The sequence below is a fragment of the Salmo salar genome, chromosome ssa13 (genome assembly GCF_905237065.1).
Source record: "Salmo salar chromosome ssa13, Ssal_v3.1, whole genome shotgun sequence".
In the NCBI taxonomy this organism is placed as follows: domain Eukaryota; kingdom Metazoa; phylum Chordata; class Actinopteri; order Salmoniformes; family Salmonidae; genus Salmo; species Salmo salar.
The window spans coordinates 23,400,623-23,422,244 of NC_059454.1; the positions used below are offsets into that span (position 1 = coordinate 23,400,623).

At 43.8% G+C, this 21,622-nt stretch overlaps 1 protein-coding gene across 10 annotated transcripts in view; it reads left to right on the forward strand.

Annotated features, from left to right (window-relative positions):
- The window catches only part of LOC106566761 (IQ motif and SEC7 domain-containing protein 1), a 234,785-nt gene extending 214,043 nt beyond the window's left edge, over nucleotides 1–20,742 (forward strand). For 9 of the 10 annotated variants that reach the window (XM_014135127.2, XM_014135128.2, XM_014135130.2 and 6 more), the window contains 6 exons: nucleotides 7,124–7,249; nucleotides 7,443–7,542; nucleotides 9,357–9,518; nucleotides 11,306–11,482; nucleotides 13,421–13,470; nucleotides 16,898–20,742. In XM_014135127.2, the coding sequence (XP_013990602.2) occupies nucleotides 7,124–7,249; nucleotides 7,443–7,542; nucleotides 9,357–9,518; nucleotides 11,306–11,482; nucleotides 13,421–13,470; nucleotides 16,898–17,422 (1,140 nt within the window). In that variant the 3' untranslated portion in view covers nucleotides 17,423–20,742. The remainder of the gene's footprint in view (nucleotides 1–7,123; nucleotides 7,250–7,442; nucleotides 7,543–9,356; nucleotides 9,519–11,305; nucleotides 11,483–13,420; nucleotides 13,471–16,897) is intronic. The other variant, XM_014135133.2, reaches the window with a different exon arrangement.
- Nucleotides 20,743–21,622: the final 880 nt, after the last annotated feature.

A 21,622-nucleotide genomic window follows, 5' to 3' on the forward strand; every position in this document is an offset into this window, starting at 1 on the left:
CGTTCACCTCTAGGAGACAGAATGCGTTTCCTTCCTGAGGGGTATGATGGTTGCGTGGTCCCATGGTGTTTATACTTGCATACTATTGTTTGTACAGATGAACGTAGTACCTTCAGGCGTTTTGAAATTGCTCCCAAGGATGAACCAGACTTGTGGAGGTCTACAATTTTCTTTCTGAGGTCTTGGCTGATTTCTTTTGATATTCCCATGATGTCAAGCAAAGAGGCAGTGAGTTTGAAGGTAGGCCTTGAAATACATCCACAGGTACACCTCCAATTGACTCAAATGATGTCAATTAGCCTATCAGAAGCTTCTAAAGCCATGGCATCATTTTCTGGAATATTCCAAGCTGTTTAAAGGCATAGTGAACTTAGTGTATGTAAACTTCTGACTCACTGGAATTGTGATACAGTGAATTATAAGTGAAATAATCTGTCTGTAAACAATTGTTGGAAAAATGACTTGTGTCATGCACAAAGTAGATGTCCTAACCGACTTGCCAAAACTATCATTTGTTAACAAGAAATGTATGGAGTGGTTGAAAAACAAGTTTTAATGACTCCAACCTAAGTGTATGTAGATGACATGTATTTCTAGATGACATGTATTTTTTCCGCTGCCCCTGTTTCGAGACAGGTGCATGATAAATCAAAACAAATTTCATACATATATTATTTAGTATAGGTAAAGACAAGATTTGCGGTCACTTTTGATAATGGTGTTTTCCCACTAATGGAACATTTGCGTTTTTGCCTACTGCCGTGTTCTCATTGCTGCACTTATAATGTGAAGAAATAGCCTAATAGTTTATCAACCACACTAAAGATGTGATGCTAGTGTATTAATTAGGGATCTACCGTATCCCCAACTGTCCCAGACTATGTTTGGAATATTCATTTCTTGCCCAGAATAGAATAGGTCAACTTTTGTACTATGTGGGATAGTAGATTGACGTAGGCTAGTGCTTTTGCTGTTTGTTAGGCCTACTCATCTTGTTGGCTGATGAAAAGTGAATGTGGACAGTTCTTCCAATGTCTTCAATATGCACCTCGGAATTGGGTAAGGACACGCGCAGTTGCATTCCCGATGTGCCTGTCTTCACTTGTAGCCTGTGAGAAAGACCCGATCACGTGATGGAGAGCCATGTGAGTGAGAGGTGCTTCGGAGCACGCAGCACTCAGGGAGAAGGGCACAACGCAGCACTCTGGCCAAGGGCACAAAGGCCACTGGCCGCAAAAGACATGGATTTTTTAGGTTTCATTACGGCCACACAAAGGGGATGCCGCTGTGAATTTCGTGGCATTAAGTGCTTGTCAAAATGTGAATGCGAGACTGATGAAGTGTGTACAGCCTGCACAAAAAAAACAAAGCAGAGATCATACCTTTCAAGCGACTTTTTTCAAATCATCATTAGAGTTGCATCATGTAGCCTTACAACGTATAGCCCAACGTTTGTAGAACAACTAAAGTTACATTAATAACTCTAAATTAAGCATATACAGTAGGAGTACCTATTTCTTTGTTAACCGCTCAACACAGAATAGCACTCCCTCAAATCATTTGGAGAAAATATCCTTTCTATTTTATTCAGCTTTGTTCAATTGTATTCTTAATACTATAAAATAATATAAAATAAAGCCACAAAATTCTAAGTAAATCTTATCTGATAAACGACTAGTGTAGCCCACAGCCATTTGGCATAGCCAGATCAGGACCTAACATAAGGACAACTCAGAGTATGTTATTCTGTTCTTCTGAAATAGACTACATTTTTATCATATCATGTTTCTTTAGACCTGTCTTAAATAATGGATTTATTGTGAAGGTGTAGGCTATATTACATGGATTTATTAGACTTTTAAAAAATGTAGACGTTCCAAAGGTCTGCATCCGGGGCATGTAGGCCATGTGTGGAAGCCAGGAGATGCTAAATGTGTTTATGTTAATTAACGGTTTATGTTAATTAACGGTTTGACAATCACCGGCTGACGAAATTTCGTGACCGCCACAGCCCTAGTAAAAACCATATAAACTCAGCAAAAAAACAAACGTCTCTTTTTCAGGACCCTTTCTTTCAAATATAATTCGTAAAAATCCAAATAACTTCACAGATCTTCATTGTAAATTGTTTAAACACTGTGTCCCATGCTTGTTCAATGAACCATAAACAATTGATGAACATGCACCTGTGGAACGGTCGTTAAAACTTCTTATGGCTGTAATCCCGTTAGCGGTATCGATATGACAACAGCCAGTGAAAGTGCAGGGCGCCAAATTCAAAACAACAAAAATCTCATAATTAAAATTCCTCAAACATACAAGTATTATACACCATTTTAAAGCTTTACTTCTTGTTAATCCAGCCACAGTGTCTGATTTCAAAAAGGCTTTACGGCGAAAGCAAACCATATGATTATGTTAGGTCAGCGCCTATACATAAAAAAACTGCCATTTTCCAGCCAAAGAGAGGAGTCACAAAAAGCAGAGATAAAATGAATCACTAACCTTTGATGATCTTCATCAGATGACACTCATAGGACTTCATGTTACACAATACATGTATGTTTTGTTCGATAAAGTTCATATTTGTATCCAAAAATCTCAGTTTACATTGGCGCGTTATGTTCAGTAATGTTTTGCCTCCAAAACATCCGGTGATTTTGCAGAGAGCCACATCAATTTACAGAAATACTCATCATAAATGTTGATGAAAATACAAGTGTTATGCATGGAACTTTAGATAAACTTCTCCTTAATGTAACTGCTGTGTCAGATTTCAAAAAAGCTTTACCGAAAAAGCACACCATGCAATAATCTGAGTACGGCGCTCAGACACAAAAACATCCGCCATGTTGGAGTCAACAATAGTCAGAAATAGCAAAATATTCACTTACCTTTGATGATCTTCATCAGAATGCACTCCCAGGAATCCCAGTTCCACAATAAATGTTTGTTTTGTTCGATAAAGTCCATCCTTTATGTCCAAATACCTCCTTTTTGTTCGCGCCTTCAGTTCACAAATCCAAATTCACAACGCGCAGGTCAGACAAAAACTAAAAAAATTCCATTACAGTTCGTAGAAACATGTCAAACGATGTATAGAATCAATCTTTAGGATGTTTTTATCATAAATCTGCAATAAAGTTTCAACCGGAGAAATCCTTTGTCTTCAGAAATGCAATGGAACTGAGCTACCTCTCACGTGAGCGCGCATGGCTTAGGCTCATGCCCTGCTGGCAGTCCTCTCACTTAATGAGCTCTTATTCTCCCCCACTTCACAGTAGAAGCCTCAAAGAAGGTTCTAAAGACTGTTGACATCTAGTGGATGCCTTAGGAAGTGCAAAATGACTCCACAGACACTGTATTTTGGATAGGCAATCACTTGAAAAACTACAAACCACTTCCTGTTTGGATTTTTTCTCAGGTTTTTGCCTGCCATATGAGTTCTGTTATACTCACAGACATCATTCAAACAGTTTTAGAAACATCAGAATGTTTTCTATCCAAATCTACTAATAATATGCATATCTTAGTTTCTGGGTGTGAGTAGCAGGCAGTTTACTCTGGGCACGTCAGTCATCCAAGCTACTCAATACTGCCACCATCCATAAGAAGTTAAGATACTAACAGCTTACAGACGGTAGGCAATTAAGGTCACAGTTCTGAGAACTTAGGACACTAAAGAGGCCTTTCTACGGACTCTGAAAAACACCAAAAGAAAGATGCCCAGGGTCCCTGCTCATCTGCGTGAACGTGCCTTATGCATGCTGCAAGGAGGCATGAGGACTGCAGATATGGCCAGGGCAATAAATTGCAATCTCCGTACTGTGAGATGCCTATGACAGCACTAAAGGGAGACAGGGCGGACAGCTGATCGTCCTCGCAGTGGCAGACTACGTGTAACAACACCTGCACAGGATCGGTACATCCGAACATCACACCTGCGGGACAGGTACAGGATGGCAACAACAACTGCCCGAGTTACACCAGGAACGCACAATCCCTCCATTAGTGCTCAGACTGTCCGCAATAGGCTGAGAGAGGCTGGACTCAGGGCTTTTAGGCCTGTTGTGAGGCAGGTCCTCACCAGACATCACCGGCAACAAAGTTGCCTATGGGCACAAACCCACCTTTGCTGGACCAGACAGGACTGGCAAAAAGTGCTCTTCACTGACGAGTCGCGTTTTTGTCTCACCAGGGGTGATGGTCAGATTCGCGTTTATCGTCGAAGGAATGAGCGTTACACCGAGGCCTGTACTCTGGAACGGAATCGATTTGGAGGTGGAGGGTCCGTCATGGTCTGGGGTGGTGTGGCACAGTATCATCGGACTGAGCTTGTTGTCATTGCCGGCAATCTCAACGCTGTGCGTTACAGGGAAGACATCCTCCTCCCTCATGTGGTACCCTTCCTGCAGGCTCATCCTGACATGACCCTCCAGCATGATAATGCCACCAGCCATACTGCTCGTTCTGTGCGTGATTTCCTGCAAGACAGGAATGTCAGTGTTCTGCCATGGCTAGCGAAGAGCCCGCATCTCAATCCCATTGAGCACGTTTGGAATCTATTTTAATCGGAGGGTGAGGGCTAGAGCCATTCCCCCCAGAAATGTCCGGGAACTTGCAGGTGCCTTGGAAGAGTGGGGTAACATCTCAAAGCAAGAACTGGCAAATCTGGTGAAGTCCATGAGGAGGATTGGCACTGCAGTACTTAATGCAGCTGGTGGCCACATCAGATACTGACTGTTACTTTTGATTTTGACCACCCCTTTGTTCAGGGACACATTATTCAATTTCTGTTTGTCACATGTCTGTGGAACTTGTTCAGTTTATGTCTCAGTTGTTGAATCTTGTTATGTTCATACAAATATTTACACATGTTAAGTTTGCTGAAAGTAAACGCAGTTGACGGTGAGAGGACGTTTCTTTTTTTGCTGAATTTAATTTTCCTCACCCACAATTTATATGTAAGTCAGGGCTATGCGTGTACAGTCAGCTCCATCATTATTGGAACCCTTGATGAAGATGAGCAACAAAGACTGTATAAAATAAATAATACAAATGCTGAACTATATTGTATCCTCCAACATTTTTGAAATTATGTTATTTTATACTAATACAATTGCTATGAGATAAAAAATGATTGGAACCCCTGTTTTCAATACTCCAACGCCCTCGCCTTGCGAAGATAACGACACTGAGCCTTTTTCTAAAATGTTTTTGTAAGATTGGAGAGCACATTTGGAGGGATCTTAGATCATTCCTTCATACAGAATTTTTCGAGATACTTGATATCCTTCATTTGCTCTTATGAACTGCCCTCTTCAATTCAAAACACAGGTTTTCAATGGGATTCAAGACCAGCGATGAGATGAGCAATTATATTAGTATAAAAATATATAATTTTCAAACTGTTTTAGCATACAATCTAGCTCAGTATTTGTATTATTTATGTTATACAGTATTTTTTTGCTCATCTTCATCAAGGGTGCCAATAATGATGGCCCTGACTGTACTTGTATCTAGTGTTAGGCCTAAACTACCATCACCCAGTCTTACTGTATCAGGATGCCTAAAATCATCCAAGTCCTGTAGATACTTGTTGTATCAGACTACTTTCGTTTTATTAAGGGTCTACTTTCCCCTGAAAGCCCATACCTATTACTGAGATGAGCAGGATCTCTTTTGATGCTCCTGTAGACAGAGTCAACACATATAAATTCCTAGGTGCTAGTGAGCTGCAGTGTTTACTGACTGTATACTGAGCCAGGCATATATAACTGCCAGGAACAGACCACACAGACGCCGCACGCACGCACACACACACACACACACAGAAGCCTCACACAGACAGAGGGCATTTGTTAGAGTGGGTATTATTAGTCATGAATGTTTTAGGGGTGAGAAGTGCTGAAAGATTGTTCTGAATATATTTAGGAGAATAATAAACGATGTAACTTCTGTAACCTATATGCTTGCAGGCTTCTGTTCTACTGCCATGACACTGTTTACATATTCATATTATTCTACATTACACTGCCATTACACTGTTTACATATTCATATTATTCTACATGACACTGTTTACATAATCATATTATTCTACATGACACTGTTTACATAATCATATTATTCTACATTACACTTTTTACAAAATCATATTATTCTACATTACACTGTTTACATAATCATATTATTCTACATTACACTGCCATTACACTGTTTACATATTCATATTATTCTACATTACACTGTTTACATATTCACATTATTCTACATGACACTGTTTACATATTCATATTATTCTACATGACACTGTTTACATAATCAAATTATTCTACATTACACTGCCATTACACTGTTTACATATTCATATTATTCTACATTACACTGTTTACATATTCACATTATTCTACATGACACTGTTTACATATTCACATTATTCTACATGACACTGTTTACATATTCATATTATTCTACATTACACTGTTTACATAATCATATTATTCTACATTACACTGTTTACATAATCATATTATTCTACAGGAAAATGATCTACCAGCTCCTGCTTTTCATGAATTTTCATTGGATGAATCAGACCGTTTTAGTCAGTTTTAATTTGCTAGTATTAAACTTTTATGAGCACATTGTTTGAGGGAATAAATGACAGATGTGTTTTGGTCTAAGGGAACCTAGTCTAATTACTGTGTGTCCCCCTGACTCCCAAACAAACTAGGGTGGTGAAACCACCTCTCCAAACGACAATTAATACATTAGGATGAATAATGTAACAAGGAGAACCAGCAGCACCAGGGGGTTTGGAGTACACTATTCAGACATCATTAAAAGCCGTTTCCTTTGCACTCCTCACACTAAATCATCCTAAAATGGAGGCTCATAGTTTCCGTTTTTATTTCCCTGACGGCATAGCTGAGGGTGTGCGTGCGTGCGTACGTACGTGCGTGCGTGTGTGCGTATATCTGAGTGTGTGCATTTCTAATATGACCCCAAAATATAACTGTTTTTACGGAGTAAAAACTGTTCTATTTTGGGGTCATATTACTTTGTGGCCTGAGCTCAGGGCCGGACCTCTGAGTGTTAGGGAGTAATGATGTTTTGGCTTCTAGGTCCTGTCCCTGCCCCATCGCAGGCTGGTCTGCTACTGCCGGCTGTTTGAAGTGCCGGACCCCAACAAGCTCCAGAAGCTGGGCCTGCACCAGCGGGAGATCTTCCTGTTTAATGATCTTCTGGTGGTACGTCTCCTTCCTTTCTCCTGTCCTATCCTGTCCTAAATATGATCATTCTAGCCTCACAGCAACAACAATGATCCAGTCTTTTTAGTTTAAACCTCTGTCTAAGCTTTTTTTTATTCTCTCTCTTTCTTGCCCCCACAGTATAACTTGTGTATTTGGCTGTGTGTTTGTTTGTGTGTTTATTTGGGTGCAGGTGACAAAGATTTTCCAGAAGAAGAAGAACTCTGTGACATACAGCTTCAGGCAGTCTTTCTCTCTGTATGGGATGCAGGTTCTGATGTTTGAGAACCAGCGTAAGTGGCACAGACCTCTCACTCCCAATTCACCATCTCCCCAATGTGTTAACCCAGCATGCTTAAAGTGCATTCGGAAAGTATTCAGACCCTTGACCTTTTCCAGCCTTATTCTAAAATTGATGAAATAGTTTTTTCTCATCAATCTACACACAATAACCCATAATGACAAAGCAAAAACTGGATTTTTTCATTTTTGGCACATTTACAAAAAAATGTAAACTTAAATATCACATTTACATAAGTATTCAGATCCCTTACTCAGTAATTTGTTGAAGCACCTTTGACAGCGATGACTGCCTCGAGTCTTCTTGGGTGTGACGTTAAAAGCTTGGCTCACCTGTATTTGGGGAGTTTCTCCCATTCTTCTCTGCAGATCTTCTCAAGCTCTGTCAGGTTGGATGGGGAGCGTCACTGTACAGCTATTTTCAGGTCTCTCCAGAGATGTTCGATTGGGTTCAAGTCTGGGCTCTGGCTGGACCACTCAAGGACATTCAGAGACTTGTCCCAAAGCCCATTCCTGTGTTGTCTTGGCTGTGTGCTTAGGTTCATTGTCCTGTTGGAAGGTGAACCTTCGCCCCAGTCTGAGCTCCTGACCGCTCTGGAGCAGGTTTTCATCAAGGATCTCTCTGTACTTTGCTCCATTCATCTTTCACTCGATCCTGACTAGTCTCCCAGTCCCTGTCCCTGAAAAACATCCCAAACGCATGATGCTGCCACCGTCATGCTTCACCGTAGGGATGGTGCCATGTTTCCTCCAGACGTAACGCTTGGCATTCAGGCCAAAGAGTTCGATCTTGGTTTCATCAGACCAGAGAATCTGGTTTCTTATGGTCAGAGTCCTTTAGGTTGCTTTTGGCAAACTCCAAATGAGCTGTCATGTGCCTTTTACTGAGGAGTGGCCTCCGTCTGGCCACACTACAATAAAGGCCTGATTGGTGGAGTGCTGCAGAGATGGTTGTCCTTCTGGAAGTTTCTCCAATCTCCTCAGAGGAACTGAGCTCTGTCAGAGTGACCATGGGGTTCTTGGTCAACCTCCCTGACCAAGGCCCTTCTCCCCTGATTGCCCAGTTTGGCCGGGCGGTCAGCCCTAGGAAGAGTCTTGGTGGTTCAAAACTTCTTCCATTTAAGAATGATGGAGGCCACTGTGTTCTTGGGGACCTTCCATGCTGCAGACATTTTTTGGTACCCTTCCCCAGATCTGTGCTTCGACACAATCTATCTCGGAGCTCTATGGACAATTCCTTCAACCTCATGGCTTGGTTTTTTTCTGTGACATACACTGTCAACTGTGGGACCTTAAATAGACAGGTGTGTGCCTTTCCAAATCATGTCCAATCAATTGAATTTACCACAGGTAGAAACATCTCAAGGATGATCAATGGAACAGGATGCACCTGAGATAAATTTCGAGTCTCATAGCAAAGGATCTGAATACTTATGTAAATAAGTTAGTTAGGTTTTTAACAATTTTTTAATTTGCAACAATATCTAAAAACCTGTTTTAACTTTGTCATTATGGGGTATTGTGTGTAGATTGAAAAAATATATATTTTAATCAATTTTAGAACAAAATGTGGAAAAAGTCCACTGGTCTGAATACTTTCAGAATGCACTGTATATAGTACATCCCACTGGGTTTAATTTACCACAGAAATACATCTAACCGTCCCGGGATGATGGAATGAGACACTGTTTATACTTTCAAAACATCAGACAGATTTTCGGAACGTGTTCTTTTAAACTTCATCTGTGGTCGATGGACCTAGTTTTAAAGGTCTCTCTCTAGCTCGCTTGCTCTCTCTCTTGTCCAGATTACGGGAATGGAATCAAGCTTACATCAGCCATACCAGGTGCCGACATCAAAGTCCTCATCAACTTTAACGCGCCCAACCCCCAGGACCGCAAGAAGTTTACTGACGACCTGCGGGAGTCCATTGCAGAGGTCCAGGAAATGGAGAAATACAGGATAGAGTGTGAGCAGACATTTTAGCTCTTCCTCTGTCCACCCCTCCCTCCCTCTGTCCGCCCCTCCAGCCCTCTGTCCGCCCCTCCCTCTGTCCCCCTCTCCTTCCCTCCCTCTGTCCGCCCCTCCCTCCCTTGCCGCCGTGGGTCATGTAAACTCAGTGAAATAGAGGCAGAGAGGGCCTCATGGTCCTCATTACTAATTCACTGTTTATGAGGAGGACTGTTTAGAGTTCACAGGATGGCTACCAGGATGAGGACTGTTTATAGAGTTCACAGGATGGCTACCAGGATGAGGACTGTTTATAGAGTTCACAGGATGGCTACCAGGATGAGGACTGTTTATAGAGTTCACAGGATGGCTACCAGGGGGAGGACTGTTTATAGAGTTCACAGGATGGCTACCAGGATGAGGACTGTTTATAGAGTTCACAGGATGGCTACCAGGGGGAGGACTGTTTATAGAGTTCACAGGATGGCTACCAGGAGGAGGACTGTTTATAGAGTTCACAGGATGGCTACCAGGGGGAGGACTATTTATAGAGTTCACAGGATGGCTACCAGGATGAGGACTATTTATAGAGTTCACAGGATGGCTACCAGGAGGAGGACTGTTTATAGAGTTCACAGGATGGCTACCAGGAGGACTATTTATAGAGTTCACAGGATGGCTACCAGGAGGAGGACTGTTTATAGAGTTCACAGGATGGCTATCAGGATGAGGACTATTTATAGAGTTCACAGGATGGCTATCAGGATGAGGACTATTTATAGAGTTCACAGGATGGCTACCAGGATGAGGACTATTTATAGAGTTCACAGGATGGCTACCAGGAGGAGGACTGTTTATAGAGTTCACAGGATGGCTACCAGGAGGACTATTTATAGAGTTCACAGGATGGCTACCAGGAGGAGGACTGTTTATAGAGTTCACAGGATGGCTATCAGGATGAGGACTATTTATAGAGTTCACAGGATGGCTACCAGGATGAGGACTATTTATAGAGTTCACAGGATGGCTATCAGGAGGAGGATTATTTATAGAGTTCACAGGATGGCTATCAGGATGAGGACTATTTATAGAGTTCACAGGATGGCTATCAGGAGGAGGACTATTTATAGAGTTCACAGGATGGCTACCAGGATGAGGACTGTTTATAGAGTTCACAGGATGGCTACCAGGATGAGGACTATTTATAGAGTTCACAGGATGGTTATCAGGAGGAGGACTATTTATAGAGTTCACAGGATGGCTACCAGGAGGAGGACTATTTATAGAGTTCACAGGATGGCTATCAGGAGGAGGACTGTGTTTGTGGGATTCATCAAAGGGAAACACACAGAACACTATTTCTAAGAACGAGTCAAACGTCCAAAAAGATATAGGTGCACTAACAATGCAACATTTAATTACTATGTGTATGCAATAGTTACCAAATGTATACCTATAGTCTATGAGAAAATAAGGCTAGTGCCAGTGATGAAATTATATGAGGAAATGTAGAACTATTGTGTGTCTGAAAGCTAGCACTGAAACAAAGACACACACACACTCCTCACCTTACTCTCTCCCCATTTACCTCCCTACTGTTCTACATTTGCACACACTGTACATAGATTTTTCTATTGTGTTATTGACTGTACGTTTGTTTATGTGTAACTCTGTGTTTTTTGTCGCACTGCTTTGCTTTATCTTGGCCAGGTCACAGTAAATGAGAACTTGTTCTCAACTAGCCTACCTGGTTAAATAAAGGTGAAATAAAATAAAAAATAAAAGAATGTGTATGTTGATATACAGCTGAGCTGGAGAAGCAGAAAGGGGTGGTGAGGCCCAGTATGTCCCAGAGCTCTGGGCTGAAGAAGGAGGCTGGCAACGGCAACATGAACCGTGCCAGTCTGGATGACACCTACACTATGGGCGAGGGCCTGAAGAGGAGCGCCCTCAGCAGCTCCCTCCGCGACCTCTCTGAAGCAGGTAAGGTCAAAGGTCATCATTGTGTTCACCAGAGGGTCCTTTCCTGGGAGAGACCCTCTGTTTTGTTACTTCCTTACTGGTCCTATAGTGATATATCTCAGAGCATCCAACATTATGTTTTAGAGCACCATGCATTAATGTCAGACTTCTCCCCTCCTCCCCTAAGCTGTATTGATGATCAATCAAAACATTATTCCAGTGAGATGTTCCTATGAAATAACTAAAAGGCATACTATACATGGGCAGGGTGAGACTCCACAGGATCATTGAGCTTAAGGTCCTTTGTAAGTTTAGTCCCAAGATGATTTTCTGATACTGGTGCCCTACCTCAATGTGAAATAGTATTATCATAACCTGGGATATGAAACGAGAAGTAGGTGAGTGCCATAGAAAAATACAAGTTTCTAAATGAATAAGCTTTTTGGTATGATATTATCCATAGGCCTACTTTAGAGGATTTGCCTGTTCACTGAAAAGTGATATTGAAGGATGGCTCTCTTCCCTGTATCTGAATCCAAATATACTTTATATCTCAATGAACACCTTTGATTTTTGCACCTTTACGTGTCACATTCTCATTCTTAAATCCCTATTGTTTCTCAAAACATTTCATGACGAGCTTTGCTTGTTAAATGTTCAATTAATCTCCCATTTATTCACTCACCCTACCAGTCATTCTCTCATTGCTGTGATTCAACCCCACTGAACTCAATGGGGATATGTTCTCATACAATAACTGACAAAAGATGAGATTTGGTTCCAAAATGACAACAAGCATCTCATTGTCATGAATATCAGTACTTCACATAGCATCTCTGACTCTAATGCTCAGCACCTTGAGGACACGTCATTCATTCTGGATCTCAGTTATGTTAAGACATCATGGTAACGTAATGCAATCCATATAGGGGTCCTACAGTCCTACTGTATCTCACATTGGGAAGTATTTGCTCTGTTTCTATTGTCATGTTGGATACTGTACTGAAATACTGATATGATAAGGTTAGTCAGTGCTGAAGTCAATAGAACAACATAGCGTATCCTGTGTGTGTGTATGGTTAAGCCCTGTCTAATCGCAGGACGTGGCATGATAGTGTGGTCATTTCCTGTGTTTTTTTCTTTTCTCGTTATTCTCCATCTCATTATGTACTTCCTGATATTTCCATTCCCATTGGGTTTTCTCCTTTCTCCATATGTGAAGACTGGTCCTGTACCCATTGGCTGAGCCTCTAACAGTGGCAAACCGCTCTGTTTGCCCTTGGGCCTTTTCTGTATTTGCTCGTACATCTCATGTGCAACAGCCATTGTATTGCTTTTGATGTTCCTCCTCCTCCGTGACTGTCACTGCCATTGGCTCTCTTCAAAGCCAGCTGTGACCTTCCCTTATGACAATCTACATCTTGTGACAACATTAAATCCCTGTTGTCACATTTTATCAGGACAAAACAAAAAAATTCAACAATGGATAATCTTAAGTAGTTGTAGAGTATAGTTTGCTAAACGCTTTGTAGTTATGCAGATGTCCTCAGCTTAATGTTACAAAAATGATTTCCTTGTCCTTTTAAGTTTGAGCCCATGCCGGAGATTCGTTCTAGCATCACTTGAGTATTTTAGAAAGCTTATTATCAGAAATCTAGGATATATAATATGAATAGTGTAGAAGTACACAGACCAAATGTTTGTCTTTATCTCTGAACAAAGCTGCAAAAATAATAGCCTTAACTTCGCCACAGTAATACCTACCTATCAACCGGTTCCCCACACTCTTCCTGATCCCCTGTTCTCACCTCAGCCCAGATTTATCTCAGCTTCCAGTGTACTACTCACAACCCCCTGCACTGCCCCCTAGGGGAGAGGAGGGCTGCCTAAACCTCTGTAGTTGATCCAGGAGTGCTGTCCTATCCATCTCTAATCTGTGGTATTGCATGTCTCGGGCAGGCAAGCGTGGGCGCCGCAGCAGTGCAGGATCACTAGACAGCAATATGGAAGTAAGTTGGAAGCAGCTGGTATCCAAGCTACTCTCTATGTGATGATGTGCACTGTCAAAACACTCCGTACATTTTTTTTGGTCTTGCACCCCCCTCTGCTTCATAGACTCTCAGTTCATTTAGTGTTATGATAATTTTTTTCTCTCTCGGATGCCTTTTAACAACCTGCCTGCCTCGGTTCGTGTGCATGCATGGGCTGCCTGCCTCTGAAGCTGGCCTTGTCTAGATGGGAGACATTTCTTGTTTTGGTCATGTGGCCAGTTTGCCCTTTTTCTTGAAACAAGCATGACTCTACTACTATTCTCCCTCCCTCCCTCCCTCCCTCTGGTCCCTGTGTCGTCATCGTACCCCCAACCCCTCCCCCAAATGTTTGTTGTCCTCCATTCAGCCATGTCCAGACCCGCAGTTTTACTTTGCTTTGGGGTTCTATTACCAAAGTCAGGGGTGCCAGTGAATACCTGTTGTAGCACCTACTCTCCCCCCAGTGTTATGTAACTCTAAAGCCCCTCTCCTGTTCCCTGGATCCTCTCTCACCACCCTGGTCCCTTTCCTGTCCCCTGGTTCCTCTCTCTCACCACCCTGGTCCCTCTCCTGTCCCCTGGTTCCTCTCTCTCACCACCCTGGTCCCTCTCCTGTTCCCTGGATCCTCTCTCTCACCACCCTGGTCCCTCTCCTGTCCCCTGGTTCCTTTCTCTCACCACCCTGGTCCCTCTCCTGTTCCCTGGATCCTCTCTCACCACCCTGGTCCCTCTCCTGTCCCTGTCACCCTTCCCTCTGGGTTCCTTTCTCTCACCACCCTGGTCCCTCTCCTGTTCCCTGGATCCTCTCTCACCACCCTGGTCCCTCTCCTGTTCCCTGGATCCTCTCTCACCACCCTGGTCCCTCTCCTGTCCCCTGGATCCTCTCTCACCACCCTGGTCCCTTTCCTGTCCCCTGGTTCCTCTCTCTCACCACCCTGGTCCCTCTCCTGTTCCCTGGTTCCTCTCTCACCACCCTGGTCCCTTTCCTGTCCCCTGGTTCCTCTCTCTCACCACCCTGGTCCCTCTCCTGTCCCCTGGTTCCTTTCTCTCACCACCCTGGTCCCTCTCCTGTTCCCTGGATCCTCTCTCACCACCCTGGTCCCTCTCCTGTCCCCTGGTTCCTTTCTCTCACCACCCTGGTCCCTCTCCTGTCCCCTGGATCTTCTCTCTCACCACCCTGGTCCCTCTCCTGTCCCCTGGATCCTCTCTCACCACCCTGGTCCCTCTCCTGTCCCCTGGTTCCTCTCTCTCACCACCCTGGTCCCTCTCCTGTCCCCTGGTTCCTCTCTCTCACCACCCTGGTCACTCTCCTGTCCCCTGGTTCCTCTCTCTCACCACCCTGGTCCCTCTCCTGTCCCCTGGTTCCTCTCTCTCACCACCCTGGTCACTCTCCTGTCCCCTGGTTCCTCTCTCTCACCACCCTGGTCCCTCTCCTGTCCCCTGGTTCCTCTCTCACCACCCTGGTCCCTCTCCTGTCCCCTGGTTCCTCTCTCCTACCACCCTGGTCCCTCTCCTGTCCCCTGGTTCCTCTCTCTCACCACCCTGGTCCCTCTCCTGTCCCCTGGTTCCTTTCTCTCACCACCCTGGTCCCTCTCCTGTCCCCTGGGTCCTCTCTCTCACCACCCTGGTCCCTCTCCTGTTCCCTGTTCCCTGGTTCCTCTCTCCTACCACCCTGGTCCCTCTCCTGTCCCCTGGTTCCTCTCTCTCACCACCCTGGTCCCTCTCCTGTCCCCTGGTTCCTCTCTCTCACCACCCTGGTCCCTCTCCTGTCCCCTGGTTCCTTTCTCTCACCACCCTGGTCCCTCTCCTGTTCCCTGGATCCTGGTTCTCTCACCACCCTGGTCCCTCTCCTGTCCCCTGGTTCCTTTCTCTCACCACCCTGGTCCCTCTCCTGTTCCCTGTTCCCTGGTTCCTCTCTCACCACCCTGGTCCCTCTCCTGTTCCCTGGTTCCTCTCTCCTACCACCCTGGTCCCTCTCCTGTCCCCTGGTTCCTCTCTCTCACCACCCTGGTCCCTCTCCTGTCCCCTGGTTCCTCTCTCCTACCACCCTGGTCCCTCTCCTGTCCCCTGGTTCCTCTCTCCTACCACCCTGGTCCCTCTCCTGTCCCCTGGTTCCTCTCTCACCACCCTGGTCCCTCTCCTGTCCCCTGGTTCCTCTCTCACCACCCTGATCACTCTCCTGTTCCCTGGTCCTCTCTCCTACCACCCTGATCACTCTCCTGTCCCCTGGTTCCTCTCTCTCACCACCCTGGTCCCTCTCCTGTCCCCTGGTTCCTCTCTCTCACCACCCTGGTCCCTCTCCTGTCCCCTGGGTCCTCTCTCTCACCACCCTGGTCCCTCTCCTGTCCCCTGGGTCCTCTCTCTCACCACCCTGGTCCCTCTCCTGTCCCCTGGTTCCTCTCTCTCACCACCCTGGTCCCTCTCCTGTCCCCTGCCTGTTCTATGGAAAGAAAGCCCAGAGAGATTAGAAGCTCAGGGAGGTAGGTTATTTTACAGCAGTATCTCTACAATATCTCACTATCAGAACTCTTATCAATGGGCTTTTTTACACACAATATTAAATAGTCAATATGAAAGATGTGGATTTCATTCATCATCATTTATTCATTCCATGTGTTCATGTGTTGGTTTTAGAGTCTGGGGACCCTTAAAATGTCATTCCACTTTCAAAGAAATCTATAGGGTCTCTTTACAACCTTGGACAGAGCATGAACCAAATGAAGGGCTTCTAAAAGGTGGATGAATTACATAAAGGATAGAGTTGGAACTAGAACAGGGGAGAAGTGAACAGAGTTCTTTAAAAATGTGCTGCTTCCTGCTGTCTGGTTGAATGCTAACCCAATATGGATAGAGAGTATGCCTGTTACCTCCTCTGCATGTGGATCCGCTGCCTCCATTGTTTTTAACCATTTGCATGTGGGACTCTGTGCAGGTTTGGAAGGCGTTCAACAATATGAATATGTATAGGCCTGTATAGTTTTGATGCATCTATTATGAAGGTTCAGTTTTCAAATCTCATAGACACGTTGAACAGATTTCACACGTTGAACAGATTTCACACGTTGAACAGATTTCACACGTTGAACAGATTTCACACGTTATGTTAGAGTTTGTTTTGAAATGTAGGTTTCTTCATTTGTAACATTGTCAAGAGTGGCCATAACACTAATATTACCATTCATTATTTGTCTGTCAACCATCATGAGATGGCATTTTTAGTTCATTTTTTTGCATGCTCTGTCTGTAACGTTGTGCAACTTGCTGTTGAATATGCAGGCAATTTGCACCATTTCCATTTGCACCGTAGCCTAAACGATGGTAGTTTAGACTAGTAAAAGGTACCGTGTGAATGTCCAGTTGTATTAAAGGTACAGATAGATATGATGTCCCCTTCTTCTCTCCCACAGGGGTCCATCATTAGCAGCCCCCACACACGCCGGAGAGCCACGACCCCCCGCAGTGAGGGCCCGCCCCGGGGCCACCCCACCATCCCCAACTCCTCCTCCCTCCTCGGGTCGCTCTTCGGCAGCAAGCGGGCAAAGCCTTCATCCCAGAGCCATCCTCCTCTTCCTCCGCCCGGTCACCCCACCCTCATCTCCCACACGCCCCATCCGTCCAACCTCCACCACACAGCCCAGCAGGTAGCCCAGGCCCAGCTCCACCACTCCCAGTACTGCCAGCAGAACCCCCCTCCTTACCACCACCACCACCACTACCACCCCCCGCCCCACACACAGTACCACCAGCACCCGGCAGCATACGCATCCTCCTCCCACTCACACCAACACCCGCTTGTACCACAGCACAGTCACAGCACCCACGGCCATCATGCCTCACACTCCCAGCATGCCCTTCACCACCACAGTCAGCAGCAGAGCCCGGCACCCGGCGGGTCCAAACCCAAGCACAGTGGCATCAGCACCGTGGTGTGACGAGAGAGAGAGAGAGAGGGAGAGAGGGAGAGAGAGGGGGGGTAGAGAGAGAGAGAGAGAGAGAGGGGGGAGGGGGGAGAGAGAGGGGGGGAGGGGAGGGGGAGAGAGAGAGCGACTCGTCCACCAATGGGACAGAGGGTATACTGTCCATGGCCTGTCCACTGTGTTCCACTGCTGTGGTTGAGATGGACCTCTGGTAGTCACCTGTATCCCCTCCCTATTTCAGCATCTCACCAATATGCAGGTTGGAAACCAGACTCAATTCCTCCACAAAGGGCCACGGCTCGAACCTTAGAGTGGGGGCCTCTTTCTTTCTGTCAGGGGTTGAGAGAGGAGGCGTTTTGTACGGGGAAACCCTTTCCCTCCTAATCCCTGTGAACTCACACCAAACCCGGCTGTGACGGCTGAAGAGAACCGTGCATCTCTGTAGGCCTCTCTACATTGCTCTGTTCTTTCAATAGCCTGTCTTCCCTTCGTGTAAGGAGTTGGGACAGGCCTGGGAAAACATTTCTGACTGTTTTCTCTGTCATGATGGCATATTATATTGTACACAGTCTTTTCGAAACAAGGCTAGCTTTAACACTACTTTCTTGAGGTTTGTGAAACCCTTTCTTTATTTTTAAGAATGCTATTTGTTGTTGCCTTTCGTAGAATTCATGTAGTGTAGAAAAGCTAGGTGTAATCATTTCACAATACCTAGACCAATGGACAGGCTAACAACTGAGGATCAGTCTCAATGGTAGTAGTTCTAGTGCTGCATTTACTGTAGATGACAGCTTTACGTGTTGTCTACTAACTCTCATTAATAAATGTGCCAATTACTAATGCATAAACTATTTAGTCCAGACTTCATGTACAGTATATTGTGCGTAAAGTACCTTCTAAGATTATACAACCATTATTATTATCATTAGAAAGGAACTTTCTCAGTATTATACTGACTCTATGGTAACAGGATAGATGGAAAGGAGGCGTGAACCCACATTGTCAGGCAGGCCAATAACCTGCTCTGGAACCCTTTGCCTTCCAACCAGAGCATTGAGAGACTCAGGAATGCAGCTGTGGCACATGGCCCTCCTAGTGCTGTATAAAACCTTAGTGGACAGACACTTCTTGGCATGGGCATTTACTGAGCATATGTTGCTCATCTGCTGGGTAGATGGGTCCCTCTCAGCTCAGTATAGTACTCCTTTATATGTTTAGCACTGTGAGTAAGGACATGTAGTAAGATAGCAGTGAAGATGTGTCACAGCTCTCTTGTTGAGCTAATGGGCTTCTCTTGGCTGTATGCTGGCTCAGCTCACAGCTTGCCTGACCTATCGGAGACTTTACTGATGGACCCACAGTAGAGCTGGTAACGTCTCATGCCAGTGATGCAGCTGCATTCTTGACTCTTCAAATTGAAATACAATAATCATTTTTTTTCTTCATAATTTACTATATTTTTGTTTTCTTCACAAAACCTGAGTAGTTGAGTGACTAAAATAAGCTCTTAAGTATGTAGTGAATTATTTGTTTGTTTGTCAACTTTGTTTATATCATTCTGTACGTGCAATATCTTCGTACTGATTTTGTACATTCAGAACAAGCAAAGGGTCCCTTCTGTTTGTTTTGTATGTTTTCATGTTGTGTCGTTATTTATTTATTTAGTTCGGACCCCTGTCGTTCTCTCTCAGTGGCTTAATGTGTGGTTGTTCTCATGGTTCTCTGAGAAGCACAGTCCTGGAATTCAGTGGAATGTCTAATAAGTGATGTTGCATGTAATGTTATTGATGTGAGGCTATCCTCTCCACATTCTATAACAAATCAGTGTTACCATAGCGATTAAAGTGCAATCACGTTTAAAAAAATGTAGGCCTTCTACAGGTTCAAGTCTGTTATCATGTTGTCCAGGAAGAGATTCAGGTGAAAAATATATATTTTTCATTTCAGATTATGTACTGACTTACACAGTTCACGGTGGAAGGAAAGAGGAATGTGTGTATATATTTTAAAAGGAATATGCTTCCCTGTGGGCAGAACAGAACTATTTTGCTGGATAAGCACATATGAAGGAGCGCTTTCATTTTTCAGGAAATCTGGAAAAAAATGTAGATCTAATATACAGCAAAGAAATGCAAAAGGAACTGGGATACATGTAAAGTAAAATAACTTTCTACATTCTACAAAATAAGAGTCTATTATCATGTGTACATTAAAGTAAGAGTCAACTGTTTCTCCCAATATTCAGGGTGTAAATGTATTTTAACATTCACTAAGAAAACTGAAACCATAAGACTACATTCAACACAACCGTTCATATTAGAGCCATGATATTATAACAAAAAAATAAGGACATTTAGACAGATAAACATATCTTATCTGGAACATGAATAATCAATTGAATGTCTTTCTAATAATTTCATATTTGCCTTTTTGTAACTCAGAAATGGTCGGACAACGTAAAAAAAAAAAAAAAAAGAACGAAATGTATACATTGATCTTGATATGTGTTGTAGTGCTTCAAGAAATGTCCACAGTGATCTACAGTCTGAGAAGTACCCCCACAATGCACTGCATGGACCTGATGCATCGTGTGTCCTTTTCACTGTGAGCTTGCTGACCAGGTCAGCCTGTAAAGTTGATTGACTTTATTTCCTTTCCTTTGGTTTAGATCTGGAATCTTCTGATGTTGACTTGCTCTTGCTGTCCCACGTTAAGCTGATTGTTACTTGAGCTCAGCATGCATTTATTTCATCTGCATATACATAGCCATTGTAAAAAGAACAAAACATTAACACCGTTGCACTTCTGTTGTTATTGAGCCGAGGGCTATGGTTGTGTAAATAGAAGAGTAGAAGTGTTGATTATGGAATTCTAAAAAAGGTGGTTTATCTAAAATGAAGATTAGAAGGGACCAAGTGCGAGAAAAGGGATATGTACATAGTGTGTATATTATCACTACTGTTATCCAACATCTGCCGTGGAGATCAGGGTGGTGTGCCCGTCACCTCATATGGGAGGTGGGAAATATATGATTCAGAACATATCGCTTGTCTCTGCCTCCAACTGTACTGAACTGTCATTCGCTGTGGATCTCAAAGACAGACTGTTATAACGTTCACTGCCTCCTAAACACACACACACACACACACAGACAGACACACAGACAGACACACAGACAGACACACACTCATCAAAGGGAAAGACAAGAGTGGCCTCATTTCTATGTGCATTCAGTTTGTCCAGTGAGTAGTGAGTCAGTAAGACCCCAGTTATTGTAAAACTTCAACTGTGACAATGTTGACAACGCTAAATAAACAAATATATGACTTATGGTATGCATGTGTTGGTCTTTGGCTTCTAATATGCATCATCATGTGTGTCATTCTGGCGTTCTTTTTCCATATATTTTACTAGGTCAGATTAAATAAAGCCATTGTCAACAAGGTCCTTTAGAAAGGCTATCTACTGTTTAGATGCATGTTGCATACCGGTATGTATGAGGGAGGTTTGTGTATTCTGTGTTAAGGTTAGTACACCTGTCGTTAATAAACAGCATAACCACTGGATGGCACACATTTGAGCAGAGATTAAGCAGTTTGTCAGCGCACCACCTAGTGGATAGATGGGTTCGAGTCAGTGTTTACCATACACTATTTCCTAGTGGATAGATGGGTTCTAGTCAGTGTTTACCATACACTATTACCTAGTGGATAGATGGGTTCTAGTCAGTGTTTACCATACACTACTACCTAGTGGATAGATGGGTTCTAGTCAGTGTTTATCATACACTATTACCTAGTGGATAGATGGGTTCTAGTCAGTGTTTACCATACACTATTACCTAGTGGATAGATGGGTTCTAGTCAGTGTTTACCATACACTACTACCTAGTGGATAGATGGGTTCTAGTCAGTGTTTACCATACACTATTACCTAGTGGATAGATGGGTTCTAGTCAGTGTTTACCATACACTACTACCTAGTGGATAGATGGGTTCTAGACAGTGTTTACCATACACTACTATCTAGTGGATAGATGGGTTCTAGTCAGTGTTTACCATACACTACTACCTAGTGGATAGATGGGTTCTAGTCAGTGTTTACCATACACTACTACCTAGTGGATAGATGGGTTCTAGACAGTGTTTACCATACACTACTATCTAGTGGATAGATGGGTTCTAGTCAGTGTTTACCATACACTATTACCTAGTG